Consider the following 21,174-nt stretch of genomic DNA (forward strand, 5'->3'; position numbering starts at 1 on the left):
ATAGACACAGATGACTTCTTACTTCCCAATGAGGTCAAGTTCTTTAAAATCACCTAAAAAAATATTACATAGAGGTTCAGCATAAAGCTTGTTAGAAAAATAATTTTTGCTATATTATGAACTCTGAACCTTCATGCAAGTCTGCTAAGCAGCCACATACAATGACAAATTCAGTCTAATTTTAGAGAAAAATCCTGTGTCTCAGTAAATATCTTCATTGCACATCCACAAGAGACTGACAATAGCCCCCCTCCTAGTAAAAGACCTCCCTACCCTTGGGAAAGCAGTTTAAAAAAAAAAAAAAATAAAAAAAAAAAAAAAACAACAAACAAAAAACCCAACAAACAAAACAAAAACCCCAAAAACCACAAAAACTCCACAAAAAAAAAAAAACCAGAAAAAAATAAACAAACAGGAAAACCCCCAAAACCAACCAAACAACAACAAAATAAGTGCAGCAATTAGCCTCATCAAGTAGACAAGGATGAGCAGTAAGTATGAGAAGAAATCTCATCTGCCACCTAGCCATAACAACCATGAGATAAGAAAATAATAAATAAAAAAAAGAACTCGTGGACTTTGAAAAGAAAAAGCAGCAATGTTCATTTCTAATCTCTTCTAAAAAGAGACCAAAGATACAGCAAGAAAAAAGGCTATTGTTCCTTGTCCTCCTTGTGCAGCTTGGAGTGAGGAGAAATAAACACAGGAAGATTTTCAAGGCTTGTGCTATGCCCTTGAATTATCAGAGGTTCCTGCCAATGCTACCACGAAGAACCACATGTCCAAAGTGGAAGACTGCACTGCAGTGACTGCAGAAAGCTGTGGGACAAAGCTAAAGAGGAAAGAGATCTTATGTTCACCCCAGGACTTGACATGTAAGGCCCCATTTCCACAGGGAGCAGCAAGCCAGACATCTTGCAGCTAAGAAGTATGTTGGACACACACAAACAAGAAGCTGACTCAGATCAATACATATGATTTGAAGGGCAAGTTCTGCCTTTTCATACCTTAATACAACACCTGCATAAATAACCATCATGGATAATGCTCAAAGTTAGTTAAAATCTCAACCACACTCTCTACAGCTCAGAAATTTAAATTCAATTTTTAAAGAAAAAACCCACCGTGTTTCTTTGTTCATGAAGACAATAAAAACAGAAAATGCAAAATAATGGGTCTGCATGCTCATTACTCTGATGGGAAATACTGCTTTGACTTGCATTATTCCCACACATCATACTTCTAAATAATTGCATGCAGAAAAAACAAACAAACAAACCAAAACAAAAAACCACCCACTTTTAAAACTAACTTGCTGCATTTTATAAAATCTGGAACAAGGCTTTGTCTCCTCACAAGACGAGGACTACAGCCACTGCCTTCATGTTACCCATTCTACCCCAGAGGAGAACAGCACCCACTGAGACCTTCACTGGAACAGTCTCCATCTCCCTTCCCAATATGGTGAGCATTGTGGCCCTGCTTCAGTATGTTCTGAATAAACCCCAACTTAACCCTAGATCTTTCATGGACCATAGCTAGAGTGGCTCAGCATCTGGCAGGATTGAGACTAAAGGATATGCAAGAAGAAATCAGTGATTTCTATTTAAATGCTAATACTTATTCTTCCCAGTGAAAAATGAAGTATAACAAGTGATCTCTCAGCTCACAGAAAGAACCTTGATTGTTATTTAATGATCACAACGAATAGTTAGAAAGCATGAAATGAAGCTAATAAATCTTCTGTTGAGCCTGACATTTTTAGCAAACATAAGTACTCAAAGTTTTCCAAAATAGATCAATCCAATTTTATTCATTTTAGACTAAATTTTCCATGTTCTTCAGTTACAGATCCACATATTGGCACCAAACAAATTAAACTGAAACACCCAGCTACTTGAACAATTTTTTTTAAGACTTCTTTTTAGTGCTGCCTGTATAATATAAAATACATTGTATTCCACAAAGTTCAAGTTCATGCATCAGCACTATCCACCACAGCATCTGTTTGCCTTTCAATGATGAATTAGGAAATTAGACAAACAGCAGAGAAAGTAGGTTTTTTTCCTTTCTTATTGCAGCCTCCTAGGAGGATATAAATATAGTTTGGTTTGTTTAGGTTTCGGAATTTTTAAGCTACATTCTATTCTAAGTGCAGGTAAGCTGGGGATGATTTTTAACAACAATTAAATAATTTTAACAATTAATTAAATACTTTATTTTTTAAAAAATACTCAGTCATCAAGACTGCTTTTTCTTTCACCACTGCAAAAGGGAAAGGTAAAACAAGCCAAAGTTCCCCAGTCTCCAAACCCTGTGACTTCAAACTTAGTAGTCAATACATATTATTTATGACAGCTTGAATGAAAATGGCTCCTTAATTTAACAAAGCTACTTAGTTTATTCATAAACTTTTACCCCTAAAATACCTGTTCAGAGAGAAGCATATTTCTAGAAGCTTCTTCATGCACCAATGAAAAACAACACTTTTGACTTCAACTACATAAAAACAATACTGTCATTACCTAACGCCAGAAATGCCTCATTTTTGTTGATAATATAAACACACACACACATATGTCTGTGCACATGAGAATTACAACACTCCCACACACTACAGCCCCAATATAAAACAACATAAACTCTCTCCAGAGTTAAAAGCAGATGTAAAATACAACAGAAGCAATGCACTTCTATTTCATTCTTGTAAGTGGGACACCCTTTATGTGGAGAGACATGTATCAAGACTCCACATTAACACTCCATATGATGCCACAGTCAGCTGTGGCATCATATGGAGGGGTTTCTGGAATATTTCTAGAAAGAAAACAGAGTCTCTTACAGGTTCCAACTATCCTCTGCAACCTGTCCAATAAGGAAGTGGTCACAGCCATTTGTTTTGGATTACCTTCATCTCCCCTTCCCTTCTCTCCTCCATGTACTGCCCCTCCCACAGAACAAGTTGCATGGATGGCCTCAAGTGTTTGGACACCAGGCTTGTGTCATGGCATAAAAGATGCACATCAGACCTGTAGTGTTTGGCCTGTGTGATAGTATAAGTAACATGACACTAAGAATAAGCTTTTCCTACTTCATCTCTGGAAAGTTCTGCATAACAAAGAAATATCTAACCCATGGCCATATGAAATATAAACTGCATCTGAGCCTGCTCAAGCAGATCATCTCATCAAATAAGTTAGGTCAATTCCATTTCCATTACATATTTCTCCAATTATGAAAGTTCTCTATGCCAATTAATTTTGAAATACTTCAAGGTAGGTGGTCTAAGCACAGCACCACAAGAAAGCAAAACAAGCTTCACTCAAGAAATTACTCTTTACAATAAATCAATGGTAAACAGAGCTGGTAGCATTTGTGATAGCTGCTAGGAAACTAAAGGTTACTTAACAACTGTGATTTAAACACTAGTTCCCAATCATAATGCTGCCAATTTTGACTCCTTCAGGCTGAAATTCTTGCTTACCTCAATTTAGTTTCTTTAAATTATAAATTCACCACATCTGTAAAACAAAGTGTTTGTGCTGTCCACAAAGATCATACATAATGTTTTATGTATTTGAATACAATATTGAACTCTTCTACTCTCTTTGAGAAGAAACTTTAATATCTAGACATTTTAGAAGAGAGACTTGATTGACCCAAGAGTTCTGCCACATTTCAAACTTAGCAAAAATGCCTAGTACGGCCAATCTGATAAATCCAAGTCCATATGTCTAAACTGTTGAAGACTACAGCTAGGATTACAAATATCCAGGAAAAAGCAAGTAGATACCTACACAAGTAAGGGACAGGAAAAAAGGATAGTGTGGGAGAAAGTCTAAAAAAGGTGAAGCTACGGGAATCTATTTATATTGAAACACACTCCCCACCAATATCTGGTTGACTTTCCATGCATGCTAAATTCAACCTGTCTGTATGTGCATTCCAGTACCACCATACCACTTTCACAGGATCCCTGACTGACTCTCTGCATTCGTATCATGAATAAGGACAGCACAACAAACTAAATCTTATCTGCAGGACACCTGATTTATAAATGGGAAACCACACAGAAACTGCTGGAAGGAGCAACTTAGCAGCAGAGTCCAGTGCACATCAGCAATCAGTTTATGACAGAGCATCCGAAGGTGAAATGGGATCCAGCAAAAGAGCAATACAAAACCTGGGGCATGGAAGTTGCAAAGAGCTTCAAACAAACCCACAGAGCACTGTTACTGTCTTCAGTACAAATTGTCTGATCTACGAGAGAATTTTCAAGTCCCTTTAAATTTCAGAGTATTAACTCCTTGGCAAAGTCCTACACTTGAACTTAAATTACATCAAGCACATGTGTAGTGAAGTTAAAGGGGACACACAGTTTTTGACCCAACACAGTGCCCTATGCTGCAGACAACTTGAACTGCATCCTGTGCCCATTGCTCACGACAGCAGGAGCACCTCTCAGGCGGCAAGATCATGCGCACTCTCACCACAACAAATTTGGTGCAGCAGCTCTGTACAGAAAGAGTGCCCAGCACTGCCACACTGTGCAGTCTTGATTCCACCCCAGAGCACAGTCATCCATCCTGCTGAACGAGGCAGCGGGGAACAGTGTGCAGTCTTATAAGCAGGCTGTGTCCTAACACATGCATAAAAAGACAAAATTAAGATTGTCTTCCTCTCCCATTTCCTAGTCATTTTCCTTACACAACATTAACATTCTTTTACATTCATCTGTTAAATCTGGAAAAACATCAACTTAAATGTTTTGTGTGTGAATTCACAGACCCCACAGATTTCAGCTGTGACTGGCTCATAGCTTTCAACATTTAAACAAAGAAAAGTATCAAGGACTGTTCTAGAAGCTACAGTATGAGATATAAAAGCAATGGGAGCTTTTGTAGGCAGGAACTGTCCTGCTAGCTAAAAATTCATTCCTAAGAGTTATATGCTTGCTTACAGGCTAAATTTCATATTAGAATTAAGCATAAACAGAAACTACATTTAAATAGTTAAAATTTCAGCCTAACTATCCTACTTACAAAAAGAAGTAAATAAATGAGAAGCTATATGACATAACATTCTCCATCCACTCAATTCTTACCACTGCACCTGGCTTATTATCACATGCAGTATAGAGTGTGAAAAGGCCATTTTGGTACAATAATCCAGGAAGGTCATCCATGGGCAATGGAAAAATGTAGTAGAGATCAAAATTGTATTTGGTCTTAAGACTGGCAGAAATTGCTATGAAAATCAGAAATGTACAACACAGAATATGAAAAAAAAAAACCAAACCCAACAAACAAAGCTTAAAATTAGCAACAAACTAAATTACCTAATCAACACTTAGAGAAGAAAAAAAAAATCAATAAAGTATAAGACAGGTCAGTACTCAAGGCAGAGCAACAAAAAGAAGAGTGCTCTGATGCACTATGGAAACAGAGAGTATTCTTACACATTTCTGCTATTATTTTTCCTAGTGCAGCATGAAAAATATATTTTGTATTCTTTACTTACAAGCTACGGAGATCTTAGTCATTATTCTGTCCATATGAATAACAACAAACCCTGGGAAGAAATGCCTTTTTTCAGTTTGATGTTGTAAAATTTCAGTGTAAAGTACAGGCTAGGTAAATTTCTGTACATTAGGTTTCTGAAAGCTTTCAAAGCATCCATAACTCTATAAAACAGCAGAAATGAGAAACAGAAAACCAAACAACTGATTTAGGTGTTCTGTGCAAACTCTGAAAAGATAATTTGCTCCTTTGACTACTTCAGAGTTTGATTCCATTTGAAGAGTAAATACTACTGAACTGTTATAACAGTAAAAAGAAAAAAAGAGTGAAAATCCTTGCCAGAGGGATGGTGTAAATCAAAACCATGTTTTTCATAAAAGCACCAATTCTATATCCCACAGTGCCTCTTGTTACTTGACTACCTACACAACAGACTACAGACTTTTAACTCCCTGCCTAAATTGAGGTCACAAAGAATGAAAAGTTGCATGATCTAGGCTGACACCCACATTCCAAATAAGCCACTTCAAGATATACATCTAAGCTTAAACAAAAGATAACTCTAAAATATGGAGCAGGAGAAAAGAGAGAAGCTCTCATTATCCTAAAATTAAGCCCTATGAAACAAGCACCCAGAGCTGAAGTTACAATAGGAAGAAATCTAAGCACATTAAGGCATGGAAACAGACTTTAGGCAGCAGAACATACACATCAGCTCACACTAATCCTTGCACAAGTCCCTCAATAAGAGATTTAAAAAATTACACATTTTTGGAGTCAGAACCAAAATACTTCAGATACTTAAAAGCTGGAATAACTTGTTTCCTTAAGGATAAAATACACTGCAACTTGTGTTAAATAACCTACCACACTGAAGGAAATACTTAAATTATTTAATTACCAGAGAAAAAACAGCAGAAGCTAGAAGGACCTAAAAGAAACAGAGGGAATGAGCAACAAAATGGAGAACTGACAAAGCAATAACACTGAATGCATAATATAAATCACCTAGAATTATACTGGAATATAAACCACAAACTTCAGAACTCAAAATTGCTTTAGAGGCTCCCATAAACCATTTAGCTCTTCTACAATCAGAGAGGTAATAAAAAACAAACTTAGCCTAAATAAAACCTGGAATAACAAAATGCTATGAAAGCTATTAAATCATCCCTGCAGAAGTCAATGGGATGCTGTACCAGAGCACAGTGCTCAAATCAAGATACACTATCTTGAAATAATAACGCAGTGCTGGAAAGCGGGAAGAGAATCAGCGATTCCAGCAGTACCGCCACAGCGCAACTTCCTTTTCACTGAGGTGAAACTTCATACGTCCTCATTCTAAAGATCAAGAACTGCTCTTCTTGAAGAAGAAATATAGCAGAAGTGCACACCAAGTATGGCACAGTGTCTAGAACAAAGAGAGGACTGTTTCTTCCACATTCCTCTCAAGGAGAAAAAAGGAAATTGGGTTTTTTTTCAGTTTTAGAACTGAAATGTCACCACACCAGAACTGAGAGAAGATGGCATCTAACTCGTGGCTTGCTAAGCAACCTGTGCACTTGCTTCATAGAGAAAGTGGGAACTAGACCACATACTAAATGAGATTTTTAAAACTATACATTTATAAATACATCAAGATAGTTATCATTATAATATTCTCTAAAAAACATAAAACAAGATTTAAAATCTATAGAATTAGAGCTTCTAGATGAGGGCCACCAAAATGGTAGACTTTATGTTCCAAGTCTGTGCCACAAGTACCTTTTTCCCATATCTTTCCAAAGACTGGAAGAGCAATGGTCCAAGCACTCCCAAAGAAAAGCTGATATTGCTCATAATGCTCCAGGAAGTAAATGTAACAGACCACCATGGACTCCAAATGTAAAATCATCATATGGCATTCATACCCATGAACTAGAGCATATGGTTTATTTCCTCCTCTTAGGTCTTTGTAAAAAGGAAGAGTAAACCTGCCTGAATGCTAAACAAGTAACAATCACAAAAACATACATTCAAAGCTCCAACAAGTTCTGGAAAAGGCTCTTCACACCTCTTGCTTCAAGATATGCATCAACAGCTTATATGAAATAAGGTGAATATTTTCTGCAGGTCCACGATATTCCTCAACTGCGGGATTTCTTGCTCTTTCCTGTAACGCAGCATTACTGTCAGAGAGGATAATGGCCTGGACAAGTGAGTGGCCCAAACCATTTTAGCAGCACCTGCCCTCCTTACCATGAAGTCACTTTTTCTTTTGTACTAATGTTTATTATACAGTTTTGTAAAGACAGAAGCTAAACCTTGTCCAAATGATCTGATTTAGTACACACTATGTAAGAATTAGATCAATTAAAGGGAAGCTGGAGAATGTTAGCACCTCCAAAAATGAAGTGCTACTGTCTCTCTGGAAGGCCTTCAATATCCTAAGAGCACCTAGAAAGAAGCAACAGCAACCCAAAAGGAAATAGTTCAGGATTTCAGACAGTCAAGCTGTAAAGGTGCCACAGCAAAAACAAAATTAACAAACTAAAATTTCTTCTCTTCCTGCTATTTTTAAAATGGGTAAGTTGTACCTAAAATCCATTTTCCATTCCCTGAAGTTCAATATTGTAATGAAATATCAGATTTTTCTCTTCCTTGCAGGTAAATTACACATAAATGGCAATTCACTTCAAAAATAATTGTGCAAATATATTTCAATACATGAACTATGCTTCCTGCTTAAATTAAAAAGCTGACATGACAAATAGATGAAAACATGAATCCTCATTAACACCTATAGTAACCTTAGCCCAGCTATACTTTCCCTCATCAAGCTGTCCTTCACCTCCAAAAAACTCAAGTGAGAAATGCGCAATAGGACCTAAAGCACTTTGTTTATAAAAGACATTATTTCCATAGTAAGCAGGCAGATGAGAGTCTTGTTTAACTTTGAAAATTGATTCTATTAACAAACAAGACATTATTTCATACCTAAGAAATCTTCCTTTAATCTAGAAGTGCATCAGTTTTCAGACTTTTTTCATTTTCATCTTTTTCAAGGGAGTAATCCTTGAAACCAACAAAAACCAACCCCACAAAACACTGGCATGAAGCAGACAAAAATGTATTATCCAACAAAAAAGCCTTCAGCTCCTGCTAACAGCTCCTTTGGAAACTGCTCAAGTACAAAGAACAACTATTCACATAAAGAAAGCATTTCTGAATAGCAGATAATATGGGGGATAAGTGTCAAGAAAGCATCACTGTGTAGAAAAAAACCAAACAAAAATATAATTCACATAATTAACAAGAGCGTTGGCTCGTCATATACTGTACAGAGAAGATATAAAAGGATGATAATCTTTAAAGAGGCAATAATCAGGGTAAGAAAATAATGAAGACTAATATGACTAGGAGTGCAAAAGCTCCCAAAGGCCCTGTTTTGGATGGGAGTGCCACACTGCTATGTATGGCAACAAAGATGAGTTCCCATCTCAGAAACCGCATATCCCTAAGACAATTAAACTAAAATAAAATTAAAAACCAAACAAAAAACTAGGCTATTAATCTGGTTTATTTAACAGTTCTTAGATGTTCCGAGATGTGCTATGTTTTTGGAACCTGTAGTACCACTTCAGCCTAGAGAAAAAGATTATTACAATCCTTTTCCTGACAACGTGATTCAGGAACAGAATGGGATGCTAACTAAGAAGAAACAAAATATTCACCCTCTCAAACATGAAGTGATTGGTTCACACAAATGCTACCTATCCTGCAAAAGGAGGAAAAGAGGCTACTTTCTAGGTAGTAAAAAGTAGATTCCTCAATTATGTAACTTTTTTTGAAGAAGAAAAAGATGGTACTGGGTCTTTAATTTCCATACTCTTCTCTTTATTCTACAAAGAAGTTTTCAAAGCCCATTTCCATCAAAATATTACACTTTCATCTGCATTATGTATTCTTATTAAACACATATTTTAAGAGGATGTTGCAGGAAAATGGCTGGAAGTCGTGCCAGAAAGTACTGCATTGCATGTCCTTTCTGCTATCTAGGTGAAAAGGAGAGTATACAGTATTCTAGTCTGGAAGACAGAAAAGAACAAGTCATTGAGGATTGAGCATTTGCTGCCAGAACAGTAGAAATGCTTTTTATGCAGCAGGAATTTCGCTTTTAAAACACATACAGAATTCTTTGTCAAATTGAAAAGGTTTAATCAATTACCACCAAGTTTTCTGTTTACTTTTGCTGTGTTGGAGGTCAAAGGGACATTGTAATCACAGTTCATTCACAAAGCAATTAACACAGATGCACGAACCTATGCTAATACTTGGTTAAAAAAGTTTTAAGAAGAACCTTTGTTCTTCAACAACCAATACAGCAGCAATGTGGAAAAGTCTATTATGGTCTGTGATCTATCAGGATTCCTATGAGGAAAGGCTGAGAGAACTGGAACAGTTCAGCCTGGAGAAGAGAAGGCTTTGGGGTGACTTAATTGTGGACTTCTAGTACCTGAAGGGAGCCTAAAAGCAAGATGGTTAGAGACTTCTTTCTTACCAGAAGAGAGTGTAGGCATAGGACAAGGGGAAATGAATTCAAACTGAAAGAGAGTAGGTTTAAGTTGGATGTTAAGAAATTCTTTACTGTGAAACTGAAACAGGCTGCCCAGAGAAGCAGTGGATGCCCCATCCCTGGAAGTGTTTAAGGCCAGGTTGGATGGAGCTCTGAGCAACCTGGTTTAATTAAAGGTGCATCCTTCCTGTCCAGAGCAGGGGGATTGGAACTAGATGGTCTTTAAGGTCCCTTCCAACCCAGGACATTCTATAATAGACACAGATAGAAAAAGGAATCAAAAATAACAATGAGAGCAGCCTTCACATGCATGCTGCTTAAAGATGCAAATACAGTAACAAATTACAGACTGTGCTCCACTTCCAAAAGCTCTAAATATGAGCATTCCTAAAACCCCACCATTCAGTACTAAATACTGAAAATCAAGTTAATATATCCTCCTCATCCTTAATCCAGTAATACCTTTAAGTTCTGATGCACCTAATTGCAAAGCATTGCTGTAGCTAAAGATTATCCCCAGTCAGATAGATCCTAAGAAATCCCTTAAGCCTCCTTCTTGCAGAGGGATGAAGCAAGACCTGAAGGTAACAACATATGGAAAATGGATGAGAAATAGCAGCCTAACAGAGACAGTATAAAACAGGGCAACACCCAGAAAAATACAGCTCTTAATAGCTAGCCTCCATTTAGATGACATCTCCAGTGTTAGGTTTTTCAGTTACTGTGCATCACATGGCAGCTACAGCCCTGTTTGCACAGCCTGGAACTCAGGTACACAGCACAGAGCCCTGCGTAGCCAAGAGCCACCTTGAGGACAAAGCTGATAAAACAAAAGCTGATTTTCTTGCTGGGAAGAACAAACACACCCAAAAATGATGCTTTCTTATGAACAACTAAACATGTTTATAGCACCATGTGTGTCTCCATGCACAACCTGGTAACATTCACTGGCTGCAGACAGCTTCAGTCACTGATGTTATGTGTGAGGCACTGGGGGTGAGCCCAGAGACAGGCTGGCTGCATTTCACAGGATGTTCTCAGAGGGCTGCTTCAAATTCATCTCCACTTGTCTGCTATGACACATTGCCCTCTCCTCTGCCTAAAGCACAAGGTGATCCAGTGCCCAGAGAAATCAGTGGAGCAGACATGAGGTCACAGACTTTCCTAATCTTCTACTATCCTCTGAAGATGCATAGCCTGAAGAGCAGCTTAGGGCTTGTAACCCCCACACTGTAGGTATGTCAAGTTCCCCACAAGTAAATGGCATATATCCTTTAACACTTCTGAGGTACACTGACTCCCTGATGCCCTCTCTATCTTCAGCATCTGTACAACTGTACCCATTAACAGCCAAAAGTCAGATGAACCTGCTTAGCACAGCTAACATTAGTGTTAACACTGTAGGAACGTGTTTAAATTTGACACAGAGTAATTAAAGTAAATCATATGTATTTAAAGTACACTGTTCCAAAGGCACTCTCAAATCACTGCAGCACTGTAGATAATTATGTATAGCACTCAGTGCACTGAAGAAAGACGATGAGGAAATGTTCTTAACAAAGTGAAGGGAGCTGGTGTGCTCTGAACATAATCTGAAGAAAGAATATGGGTGTTTCATAGCACATAACTCATAAATTAAGCTGTCAATAAAAAGAGAGAGAGAATAGGGGAAATAAAGGCAAAAGAAAAACAACTATTCCTTCAAATGAACCTCAGCTGCTGAATCCCTTTCTATAAATCTAATTGTATGTATTTTAAAATCCAATATTACTTTTTTTAAGCATTATTTCCTAGATGACAAAATCAGCACAGAGGACCATGTATTTCTTGATACTGATTTGACAGGCAACTATATATTATACTTTTCATGCTCACTGGTATGCCACAACAGTTAATTTATTAAAAAATCAAAGCTCTGTAAAAACAAAGTTATATCTGTAGGATATTTTCATGAAACCTTGTTTTGCAGTTAACAGCTGCAAAAAAGGAAAAAACTGGTAGATGAGAAAGGGTTCAACCCAAAATGACTAACAAGGAAGAGGAAGGAAAGCGCAGCATGTGAATCTGCAGCAAAATCTAACCTAAGTATTGATCTCTGCAATCAGTAGCAGGTTGTCTTTCAGATCACAGGTACTTTTATAGTTACACAAACGTCCTTGCTTGCCTAACAGTGAAGGTCTTAAAACAACTGACCTGATTTTTTTTTCCCTTTTTTTTTTCCAGGGGCTAGGGGATCCTGTTCAATCTGTCTATTGGGTATCAATTAAAAAGACAAAACCCAGAGAAATACAGTAAATAACAAATTATATTGCAGCAGAAAAATTACAGCATAAGTAGAATAAGCAAACTTATAGCAGCACAGCAGATTAACAATTACATCAACACGAAATCCGGTAAAAGACAGTTTTTAAAATGCTCTTACACAACAGAAAATCTGGAAAGGCAGAAGGCTTTTCTGATGCTGAACTTATAGACACAAAATAAACTCAGGTTACAGTGCTGAGAGATGTATGCATCTTACCCGTGAGTACAGCTTTTGCTGAAGGGTCTGCCAGATCCAGTGCAGATTTCCCATCGGTGTTCCGAATGTTTGGATCAGCTCCGTGCTGCAGCAGCACTGTGCAGGGAAAGCAGAAACAGTATCTTACCTCAGGTATACACAGGTTATTTACTGTTAAGTGTCTCCTCGGCATGATGGAGGCATAAACAAACATTGCACAATTTTCTTTATTTTTCCTTCTGTTTTTTCTCCCTCTCTCTCTCTTTTTTTTTTCCTTTTTTTCTTTCTTTCCTTTTTTTTTTTTTTTTTTTTTTTTTTTTTTGTTAAGCACTGCAGCAAAGGATCTTCTCCGGACTAAGGCTAAGTTGGCAAGTTAAGATATGGTAAGACCACATGACTTTGCATGATAAACATGAACCCCAACTCTCTTGCAATAGTCAGGTTTAGGCTCCTCCTGACAGCTAGCTGGTATTCTGTGCATTCACTGACTCACACTGGGAAGTCTGCTGTGGAACCTGCTTCTGCCTTTACTACCACTACTGCTGCTTGTTACCACTCCTGTTCCTTTTCCAGCTGAATATTCCAAGTTACCCCGCCTCTATAAGTCAGCAATACCCCAGCCTTTCAGTGGCTCATCACTTGCGTAGGAAATGTTAACCATGGCATATCAGCTCACCTTCAAGAAGTGTAACAAATAGGGTAAGATTTGTAACCTGCTACCCTGCAGACTGGATGCTAAGAGGCTGTTATACTCAATGCTACTACTAAGCTTATAAACAAATGGAAGTTCAAGTACATAAAAACACTTAGTATACAATAGACAACCATAAGGCTAGGAAGGCATTCATATAGTAAACTATCAACTAGAAAAGTTCATTAAAAAAATCCCAGTATTTCACCTGTTCACAGTATTTCACCTGTGAACCTTTTTGATCAGAAATAACATAATGCAATACAGATCACCACCAAGACAGAGCTGGAAAACTAAGCCCATGGCAACATTAGAAGCCTGACAAAAAGGCCCCAAATGCCATACAAAATAAGCACAACATATTACAAATTCAGAGCAATATACTTATTTTGTACAAGTGTGAATAACACGACAGTATACAGAAACTCAGGTCACAGAGATGAGTAATAAAAAACAGCTGATGGTTATGGTTGCTCATGTAACAATATTTGTAGTGATACAGCTGGACTGAAGAAGTCAAGACAAAGAAATAGTTGCAAACAGTTTTTGTAACTAAGGGTATAAAAATACTTCACATACAGAATTCTCCAGAAAAAAACATAATCCAGTTCAGAACAAAACTAATTACTGATACTGTGTATATATATACACACACATGATAGATTTTTAAAAAGCTTTAATCAGGAAACACTTTTCAGAAAACCTTTTTTGCTAAATTAAAAATTTAACTTGTAGTATTGTTTTTATTCAAACCTCTTCTCTTATATATTTCTGACTTCAAATCCTTTAAAAATTGCCAAACTTCATCTATTTTAACTTACAGGGTTGCAATGCTACATGCTTGCCCCCAAGGTGAATTTTTGCAGAAGTCTGGTGCTTTGGTGAAGTCAACTATCGTAGACTGATCTTGCTCTTTGATGAGAAAGCACAATTGCCTGGTATGTTTGAAAGAAGACTCAAGTAGGAAGCCTATGAAAAAACCTAAGCTTTTTTTGTTTGGTAGTGGGGTTTTCTTCCCCTGTGTCAAGACAAAATCACCAAAATAATGGGGAGGAGAGAAAAAAAACCAGCCAGCACGTGCTCACTGAATCTTGTTAGGCTCTAGCACCTACATCTCTGAAGACACCATCTGTGCCATACGTGCTACCACCCACTGAGAGATCTTACTCATGGACAGGTTTGAGACTGAGCCAGCCTCTCAAGCCACTCAAGCACATTCCAGTAGGAACAGGCAAACAAGACCTTTTGCAGATTTTTTTAAACACAACAGACAGTATAGGAACTGAGTATGGAGAGACAGATTCTGTATGTCCCATCTCTCTTCCCTTGGGCCCTGTTGGTGACTGTATACCTGGGAAGAGAGAAGCCATTTGTCCCAAGAGGCACCAGGGTAGGAGTAGTAGCCTGAAAGACATTACCAGCAACTAGCTGTCCATCAAAAGAAAGCAGGCAGTACAAAATACTGAAACACAGCTCTGACCGGACCAGAAGGCAACAAAGGATTCTCATGGCAAAAAGCCTCAGTCAAAGAGCTAGGGGAGAAAACTGGAAAAGAAAATGCGACAGGGGAAAAGATAATAGCCCAGAAAAGAAAGTCCATGAAGAAAGACCAGGAGAGAGGAATGATTGGGATCTGACCCACTTGGAGGTTTGAACTAGCAAGTGATGCCAAGTTGAGGCAAGTTAGGGCCACAAAGGTGACTTTAGAAAATGCCAACTTATGTAGAACTCTCAAAGGCATCTGCAACTGCCTGAGCTCAGTGCTAAAACAGAAGCACATTTTCAAGTCTCTTGATTCTTCCATCCTATGCAAACCAATCAAGAGTGCTTCCCTGCTTCTTCTACTGGCAAACACAGATGACAACACACACAGTCCTCCTTCCAGCGCCTCCCCTGGTAAAATGACAAAGAATTACGCACTCTGTCTAACCTGTTCAGTCATACTAATGAACCATGAAGGATTTGGCCATGGCTTACAACATAAAACTTCTGTGTCCAGATTTTAGGCATTTTAAAACCCAGGCAAATACATAAAAAAATTACTAACAAGACTTAAGCTGGTTGTCTGGAAAACCCGGAATTATTGACTGCCTGTGGAACACATATTGAAAGTGGCCAAATGAGGTTCAGAAAAATAACCTATCAGAACTCAACTGCTGTAACCATGAGGCTCATCCTACTTGTCTCTGCAATCATTCATCCCACTCATCTTCCAGCTTCTCCAACAGCCACAGGTATGGTCCTGCAGATACTGCCCTTATTCAGTCCTAGAAACACATCTACGCCATGAAATTAAGGCAATGGCATATTGGAAAAAGAAACCAATTACATAAATATAAAGACTGCAATAGAATGCATATGAACAAAGGAAGCAAATGGGTCACAAAGGCCATCTTATATTTCCTCTAGTGACTATTTTATTCTAACATCTCTATACCTTTTAAGTACAAAATTTCACAAAAAGATATCCCAGTGAGCAATGTTGTCATCAACAGGAATTAAGAAGAGAAATCCAGCATTTGATGTTTAGGCTATCAGTATAACACAGCTGTACTTCAATACCTGGCAAACCCCAGGCGGCTTCTTATTGAATGTTCTCCTGCATCTTCAAAACCTTCAACAATTTAGCCCAAGACAAAGTCTCTTCTAACAACAGGATATTTGACATCTAGACACAGTCTGTCTCTCTAGATTGCCTTTTTAATACGCCAGGGATGTATAAAAATTGCAAGATAGATCTCCTCTGTGGGGAAAAAAACTTCCCCTCTATAAAGAAACACAACAGAGCAAAAGAATTGTTCTAGATAATTGTAGCTATTTTGGATTTCAAAGACTGCACACTGTTTTAGAGGATGGTTTCTGAGTAGCCTGAAAAGTGAATGTGGAAGTTAGTTTCTATCAAGAAACTTCTGTTCTAGTTCTAGAAGAAACAGAATTGTTCCTTGTATTGCAAGGATGTTGTGCACAAAAGTAACTCCTGAAACTTTTAATTAGCATACCTGCATATGCTGGTTTATTTCCTCTGGACAATGGGGACATTGGGGTGTATTATTTTTCTGTTTTGGAGGCAGTGCCCCTAATAATCTAGCAATACCATTAACAGAGTAGTCCTGCCTTTTCTATAGACCATATTGTACAAACAGTATAAAGAAGATCCTCTTTTTACTGAATCTTCATATTGCATATAGATGTCAAAACTCTGTAACGTTATCTATAGTACAAACATAGACTGGTCTGGAGTTATATTTTTTACCCTCACTGCAACTGCTAAAATACTTCAGGTTCTGATTTTCACACACTATCTGAAATACCTTATTTAATTACACTGTTATTTTATCAGATCAGTACTAGAGACAAGAAAGGCCGTAAGTCTTACTATGTTTTTTAAAAAGCTGCTGTATTGCATAGAGCATATACTACAATCACTAATTATTTCACATTACTGTCAACTCACTACAGCAGGATGACTCCTAAAATGAGACACTTGGCCCAGAGCCTCCTGGCATAGGTATATTGAACTGTGAAGTTAACCAACAAAACCTCATTGAGCTGTCAAGAGCAAACATTTTTACTTTTGTTCCTTTCAACCTTCACATTTTCACCAACAAGGTATGGCAAAAACTTCCCCAGTAGCTATCAACAAGTGTGTTTGTACTGGGGTGGAGGGAAGGAAGCTCGTCTACACAGAAACCATCACCCAAGTACTTAGTCCTTCCTGCTTCTTACTCCCACAGTTGAAAGTGCACCAAATAAAAACACTTTTGATTGAAAGACATAAATACAATGGAAATAGAATAGGGATAAAAATACATTTGTTTGTTCATATTAGCACAAAGATCTGTATAGTTCAGATACAACTTCTCTAGGCCCAAAATCTACAGCTTACTGACTATCTCTACAGGAATGTTGATGGAAAAGTTCACATTGGGTTTCAAATCAGAAACATGCAAATACAAAAAAAAGGGCACATCCAAATTTTTGACTGTTGAGTGAAAAATGCAAAAACAACAGGCAGACCTCCCAGAAGTATCTGTACTCCAAGATGCCTACTGCTTTTAATTATATTTCAAGAGTTGCTCACAGCTCTACCATTGCCTACTCTCTCCCCACCAATTTTTTATCACTGTCCCACTGCCTTGTGCTTGGGGCACAAGCTGGGGCATCCCTTCCAGCTACCCCAGCTTTACTACATATTGTTTCTTCCCCCTTTTCAAACTCAACCTCTGGAGACAATCTCCAAAGGTTCTTTTCAAACTATATTACTTGAGCTTTATCTACTTTCTCCTGAAGAATCAAGGCACAGAGGATACAACCTAAGAAAAAGGCCTCTTTTTGAAGGCACTATCTTCCATTTCTCTGAGTGACACCTCTAGAGCTGGTCAGTCTCTCACTAACTTTAGGTCCCAGGAACACACACACCTCTCAGTCTAAGCCTTGTCTAGGATGTTTCCAAGCTAACATGAAACATAACGTGCTTATTTACCTTCACATTCTGAAAACATCTAGACAACACACTGGAATCCAGAGTATAAACTTTTCTCAGCCAATGCTAAATGCATCTTCTCCCCTACCAGTACATGTAAATCAAACTACAAGTGTGTGTCAATCAAACCACTGAAGTTTTGAAGCTTTTCTCATGTTACAAGAACACCAGTTTCTTGCCTAGATATTATACTTCTGTGATTTAGAGCCAATAATTCAATTTTAGCAAGTTACCAGTTACACAAGCCTTTTTGCTAAATGTCCATATATAACAAAAGTTGTAGCACCCTACTCTCAGCTTTATAAAACTGAATACATAATCTACGGCTAATAATATCAACCACTGCTGTATCACAGATGAACTTCCACCTCTGTGAGCAAACCCAGTCTTGTCTGTGTCATGGAGAAACAAGCTGTAGTACCCATCAGCCATTGGAACTGCAAGGAAAAAACATGAGAGACAGTATCACTACAGGGGCTGCACAGAGCTCTAAGGATTTAAGTATTGCTGCTGGACCTGATGACATACATGGCCTCAAACACCACTGCCAGCTCAGTCAAGAGGAGTAGGAAAAAAAGGAGAGACAGGTCCTATGCTCTTGACTGCCCCTCTGTAGTGAATGCCATCAAAGTTGAATGAAGAGAGGATTAAGGAGCAGAAAGGCTAAGCACACCAAAGCACGTAGTTCAGAGTCAGGATAGGATAGAGGCAATAACCAGACATATCTGGAAACACTGCAGGTAGATCATTGGCTCAAAGACATGATAACCTGGTGGCAGAACAGGGACAGGAGTGTCCGGAAGGCTTTTGAATATCTCCAGAGAAAGAGACTTTCACAACCTGTCTGGGCAACCTGTTTCACCTAGACCACACTGGCAGAATTGCCACACCTAGCCCTGTGCTGCCCACCCTGCTTTGGGGGGCTGCAGCTGCAAACATTTGGTCAGGCAACAAGGCAGATTAGAGAAGCAATCACTTGCCCAATCCTCATACAACATGACATGCTCTGGTTGGCACAAACAAGGACAGCACAGGGACACATGCCAGTGATAGGAGCTGAAAAGAGTAATTTTGTGTTCGTAGTTTAGAGTATATCTAATGTTACCCGCCAAAGTCCTACTGGGTCAGTGTGAGCTGCTTAGTGCTTCCCATCATTTTGCCTTCTCTACTTCCCTTGTTCAGGGCATTCCAGTTTCCCATTATCCCAGACATGGGTTTGTCCCCAGTGAAGCAGCATGTTGGTTTTGTTCTTTGTTGGGGCCAGACAGAGCAAGAGACAAATACACCAACTACAGTAGTATGAAGCAGAAGCTTACAAAAGCAATGTTAGGCTCCACTATGTTGAAACAAAAAATTTTAAAGGGAATTAGGTGGTGTTCCCTAATAGCCTAGACAGAAACAAGAGTTCTGACAGCAAGAGGGAGCAGCAGACAAGTATCCCAGAAAAAGTGATAAATTTCTGAGCAACAGAGAAAAGTCAGGGACTGATGATATGTTAGGAACTAGGAAAACACCTGTGAAATGCCTCAAAGGAATTATGGCATGGTCCTCTAAGAAGGTGGTAAGGTCAGAGACACAGCTGAAGTGTCTCCATACCATGCACACAGCACCGTAGCAAACAGGAGGAGGTGGAAGCCACTTTGCAGCTAAAAAGCTACAATCACCACTATCACTGAAACATCATGCAAAGGACCACACAGCTGGAATGCTGCAATAGACAACTGGAAAATTTTCAGAAGTCACAGGCAAGAAGAAAAAGCAAGCAGGTGGCTGCCCACCAAGAAAACCTCCCCCCCCCCCCAAAAAAAAAAAAATTTAAAAAAGCATTGACTCTAGAGAGATGCCCTGGAAAAACAGCAATGAAAAAGTTGATAGCTTATGGGTAAAAATTAGGGGCTAAGCAACAAAGGAAACCTCATGGCTGGTTTTCATTACAGTCTACCTCTTCAAGGGAAGCTTGTTGATAATGAATTCTATGAATTCTTCCTTCAGCTACAAGAGGTGTCATGTTTTCAGGCTCTGATCCTGCTGGGGGACCCCAATCACCCTGACACCTGCTGGAAAAGCAGCACAGTAAACTGTAAGCAGTCCAGAACACCCCTGCAGACTCACTGAAGAATTGAGTAAGGACTCCAAGTTTACAGAGCACACTTTCAGTTGCTGAATGAGTTAATAGATGGGATCCCCCAGGAGCTGCCCCCAGGGACAAAGGAGCTGAACAGAACTGGCAGCCCTTTAAAGTCATTTTTCATAAAGCCCAGGAGCTCTCAATTACCACATGCAAGAAAACAGGCAAGGGAAGTGGGAGATAAAAATGACTAAGGATCTCCTGATCAAACTGAAGCGTAAGAAGGAAATGCACAGTTCTACAGGAACACTGGCTAGAAAAAGGAAGATTAAAGTAAACATACCCCCCTCTTTATAAATAAGACATGAGAACTAGCAAAAACCAATATGGAGAAGGCTGAGCTATTCAACAGTTTTTCACTTCAGCTTTCAATATGAATCTCTCTTCCCACATCTCTCAGTTCCCTGCACCTCAAGGCTGGGACTGCAGACTGCAGTTCCCTCCACTCTAAGTGAAACTCAGGTTGAAGACCACTTGAGATACCTGAACGTACATCAGTCCGTACGACCCAGTGAGATGTATCCCAGGGTTCTGAAGGGATAGGCTGATGCTGAAATGTCCAAGCAATTCTCAATCATATCTGAGAAGTCTTAGCAGTAAGGCAAATCCCCAGACTGGAAAAACATCAGGCTCGTTTTGAAAAAAGGTAAAAAGGAAGACCCTGGGAATTACTAATCAAGCAGCCTCACTCCACAACCAGCAAAATCATGGAAGATTCTCCTGGAAGACATACCAAAACATGTGGAAGACAGCTTAGAGACAGAAAGAGCAGATCATGCCTGACTCATTTGGTAGCCTCCCACAATGAAATGATTCCATGAGCTGCCAGAGTAAAAGCTACAGATGTCACCCACCTGAACCTCTCACAAAGCTGGAACATCCAGAGAAGTTGTGGATACCCATTACTGGAACTGTTCAAGGTCAAACTGCCCAGGGCTTTGAGCAACCTGATCTGGTGAACACTATCCCTGCCCATGGCAGGGGATATGGCCTACATGGTCTTTAAAGGTCCCTTACAATTCAAACCATTCTATGCTTGTAATTCTGCAGGTCAGTTCCTGGAGATCCACAGTTTTAAAATTTATACAGATAGATGGTGTTAAATGGTCATTTTCAAGTAAAAGAAAGCTAGCTCTCATTTAAAAATGCTACTTGGACTAAACGTGAGGTGATCTGGATAAATACAGCACCTGCTTGCATGTTTCTGTTACCTTGTCATTAGATACACAATTCCATCAACTGCTGGGGGCATCAGTATGTGGGACAAGACAACACACACACACAGCTCGGAATATGGC

General features: G+C 38.8%; 1 protein-coding gene across 2 annotated transcripts in view; it reads right to left on the reverse strand.

Moving 5' to 3' along the window:
* Nucleotides 1-21,174, reverse strand: part of TNKS (tankyrase) — a 129,466-nt gene that overhangs the window by 88,399 nt on the left and 19,893 nt on the right. For both annotated transcript variants that reach the window (XM_030239523.2, XM_030239524.2), the window contains exon 3: nt 12,596-12,691. In XM_030239523.2, coding sequence (XP_030095383.1) covers nt 12,596-12,691 — 96 coding nt within the window. The remainder of the gene's footprint in view (nt 1-12,595; nt 12,692-21,174) is intronic.

This window comes from Serinus canaria, chromosome 4 (assembly GCF_022539315.1).
Source record: "Serinus canaria isolate serCan28SL12 chromosome 4, serCan2020, whole genome shotgun sequence".
Taxonomy (NCBI): domain Eukaryota; kingdom Metazoa; phylum Chordata; class Aves; order Passeriformes; family Fringillidae; genus Serinus; species Serinus canaria.